Genomic DNA, 3,592 nt, shown 5'->3' with positions numbered 1-3,592 from the left:
CCGTGGTGACTGTCCTCCCTAGTGCCCCGTGGTGACTGTCCTCCCTAGTGCCCCGTGGTGACTGTCCTCCCTAGTGCCCCGTGGTGACTGTCCTCCCTAGTGCCCCGTGGTGACTGTCCTCCCTAGTGCCCCGTGGTGACTGTCCTCCCTAGTGCCCCGTGGTGACTGTCCTCCCTAGTGCCCCGTGGTGACTGTCCTCCCTAGTGCCCCGTGGTGACTGTCCTCCCTAGTGCCCCGTGGTGACTGTCCTCCCTAGTGCCCCGTGGTGACTGTCCTCCCTAGTGCCCCGTGGTGACTGTCCTCCCTAGTGCCCTGTGGTGACTGTCCTCCCTAGTGCCCCGTGGTGACTGTCCTCCCTAGTGCCCCGTGGTGACTGTCCTCCCTAGTGCCCCGTGGTGACTGTCCTCCCTAGTGCCCCGTGGTGACTGTCCTCCCTAGTGCCCCGTGGTGACTGTCCTCCCTAGTGCCCCGTGGTGACTGTCCTCCCTAGTGCCCCGTGGTGACTGTCCTCCCTAGTGCCCCGCGGTGACTGTCCTCCCTAGTGCCCCGCGGTGACTGTCCTCCCTAGTGCCCCGTGGTGACTGTCCTCCCTAGTGCCCCGTGGTGACTGTCCTCCCTAGTGCCCCGTGGTGACTGTCCTCCCTAGTGCCCCGTGGTGACTGTCCTCCCTAGTGCCCCGTGGTGACTGTCCTCCCTAGTGCCCCGCGGTGACTGTCCACCCTAGTGCCCCGCGGTGACTGTCCTCCCTAGTGCCCCGCGGTGACTGTCCTCCCTAGTGCCCCGCGGTGACTGTCCTCCCTAGTGCCCCGCGGTGACTGTCCTCCCTAGTGCCCCGCGGTGACTGTCCTCCCTAGTGCCCCGCGGTGACTGTCCTCCCTAGTGCCCCGCGGTGACTGTCCTCCCTAGTGCCCCGCGGTGACTGTCCTCCCTAGTGCCCCGCGGTGACTGTCCTCCCTAGTGCCCCGCGGTGACTGTCCTCCCTAGTGCCCCGCGGTGACTGTCCTCCCTAGTGCCCCGCGGTGACTGTCCTCCCTAGTGCCCCGCGGTGACTGTCCTCCCTAGTGCCCCGTGGTGACTGTCCTCCCTAGTGCCGCGCGGTGACTGTCCTCCCTAGTGCCCCGTGGTGACTGTCCTCCCTAGTGCCCCGCGGTGACTGTCCTCCCTAGTGCCGCGTGGTGACTGTCCTCCCTAGTGCCCCGCGGTGACTGTCCTCCCTAGTGCCCCGCGGTGACTGTCCTCCCTAGTGCCCCGCGGTGACTGTCCTCCCTAGTGCCCCGTGGTGACTGTCCTCCCTAGTACCCCGTGGTGACTGTCCTCCATAGTGCCCCGTGGTGACTGTCCTCCCTAGTGCCCCGTGGTGACTGTCCTCCCTAGTGCCCCGTGGTGACTGTCCTCCCTAGTGCCCAGTGGTGACTGTCCTCCCTAGTGCCCCGTGGTGACTGTCCTCCCTAGTGCCCCGTGGTGACTGTCCTCCCTAGTGCCCCGTGGTGACTGTCCTCCCTAGTGCCCCGTGGTGACTGTCCTCCCTAGTGCCCCGTGGTGACTGTCCTCCCTAGTGCCCCGTGGTGACTGTCCTCCCTAGTGCCCCGTGGTGACTGTCCTCCCTAGTGCCCCGTGGTGACTGTCCTCCCTAGTGACCCATGGTGACTGTCCTCCCTAGTGACCCATGGTGACTGTCCTCCCTAGTGCCGCGAGCAGCGGGACAGAGACAACTCCCACTATCACCGAGCAGAAGCTGGTGAGACGTCTTTTAGTTCCCTCCCGAGAGGGGCGTGCTCATGGCCGGGGCATCATCCAATGGAGATTCACCGACTCTCTCCCGCTAAGCTGCGGGAAGTAACTTGTCTAATTCAACATCTCTTATGTAGCAGACAAACCTGTCCAAGTTGCCTACAGGCTAACAGCCTATCACAAACCAGACACAGCCGTAGCACCTCTTCTCACCTCTGTCCTCCTACCTTCAAAGGGTACACTTAGAAACAAAGGTTCTGGATATAAACCAAAAAGTGTTCTATGCTTGCTTCATATATGGCACCCCTTAAGGTTATCTAGAACAAATGTTGGGTCAGTGAATAAGAACCCATGGGGTTCTGATCAACCAACTCAATAAGAGGGTTCTATATAGAACATTTAGGGGTGCCATATATGAAGCAAGCAATAGAACCCGTTTTGGTTCTATCCAGAACCTTGTAGGCTACTTCTGGCATGTTGTGTTGAGCTCAATTCAGTGTCTTTACTGAAGCCTAGCCCTAGGCTGTGTAATAAAGCCATTGAATGAAGACGGATATAAGAGGCTTTAGGCCTACCTTCCAAGTCTAGCTCCAGGAGCCGCTGGAGGTCGCTGATGCTGCGGATCTCACTGCGGGACAGCCGCTCCAACAGCTCCGGGGGGAGTGGGTCCTCCTAGAACAAAAGGAAAACATTGAAATGAAAATAACAGCACTTTATTACCTACACAGACGTTATCGTACCGTAATGGATAGCGCGGCTATAGAAGTGGTATGAGTGTGACTATGTAGCGCTGAAGAAGTGTTTTAAGCACAAATATGTGCACAATTAAGGGTGTGGTATAATGCACACTTAGTTTGCGCTTGTTGCTGAGAAGCCATAGATTCCCCCTATTGTCATGTCATTTTTGGACGGAGTTACAGCAACGCTACTCTGGAGTTTTGTGCATAATTATGCATAAGTGGAGCATGAGCGAACAAACATTGCACCTGCCAACGAAGTAAGCGTTGCACTAAAAACGGCACAATTTGAACAGATTTGGCCCCTACATAGCGTACAAACCAAAAGTCCTTTACCTCAGCGGCGGTGCGTAACAGGCACAATAAGCAGGCGAGGAGGAAGCTCAGAAAAGCGGCTCTCATCTCCCTTCAGGTCCTTTGGGCTCCAGAACGAGAGAAAGTTCCAGTAGTTCCACCAACACCGTTCCAGAACCAGGAGCTGAGGCGTCGCTCCCAAACCACGGGAATCCAGTACCATCCCTCGGGTGGAACCGCTACCTCCACGAGTCTACAGCCGGTAGTCCGAATTATTTGGCTATTATAGGCAACATGGCGAGGCTAACAGTGGGACTTTATTGGGTGTTCATTTAGGTTTACATTTAAGACTGACGTTTATTGAAGTCAGTTGGGTTTCCTACTCCGCTTTTGGACACAGAAGCAACACAGGAGCAGGAGATGGGTCGGAGTTACGGCACCTGAGACAAGAGCTATCTATGCGTATAAGAACTTCCAGGTGTGAGAAATGTAATCATTTTGTCGATCAGGCTATAATCCACGCGAAGTGAAGACGTCTCGTAGTGGAACATTTAAGTGTTTTAATCCTTTATGCATGTCGACACAATTCTCTGAGAATATAATATTTCACTATCCATACATGTATGGGAGACTTCCAAAAATATCAACTTTATGTCCTGTTTATATCAGCAAGTGGAGAATAGGTCAAAAATAATGTCAAGCCGTCCGCATGTCCCGGTTGTTCTTATCAAACGGTTTTTGTAGCCTATTGGATCCCTTCAAAGCGGGTCCGCTGAAGACTGTGATCTCCGTAGTGAATGAAGTCGGAACGCTTTGAGTCATATGATATA

General features: G+C 55.6%; 1 protein-coding gene across 3 annotated transcripts in view; it reads right to left on the bottom strand.

Moving 5' to 3' along the window:
- LOC110485559 (platelet-derived growth factor subunit A-like) overlaps nt 1-3,592 on the bottom strand; it is a 12,255-nt gene extending 8,663 nt beyond the window's left edge. For 2 of the 3 annotated variants that reach the window (XR_005036861.1, XM_036949213.1), the window contains exons 1-2: nt 2,805-3,592; nt 2,307-2,403 (exon numbers count right to left, since the gene is read on the bottom strand). Coding sequence is in view for 2 of the 3 variants with exons in the window: in XM_036949213.1 (XP_036805108.1) it covers nt 2,307-2,403; nt 2,805-2,870 (163 nt within the window). In the remaining variant the exon portion in view is untranslated. The remainder of the gene's footprint in view (nt 1-2,306; nt 2,404-2,804) is intronic. The other variant, XM_036949215.1, reaches the window with a different exon arrangement.

Source organism: Oncorhynchus mykiss, chromosome 17 (genome assembly GCF_013265735.2).
Source record: "Oncorhynchus mykiss isolate Arlee chromosome 17, USDA_OmykA_1.1, whole genome shotgun sequence".
NCBI lineage: Eukaryota > Metazoa > Chordata > Actinopteri > Salmoniformes > Salmonidae > Oncorhynchus > Oncorhynchus mykiss.
The sequence above is the reverse complement of the archived record's forward strand: the minus strand, read 5'-3'. Positions and strand labels throughout refer to the sequence as shown.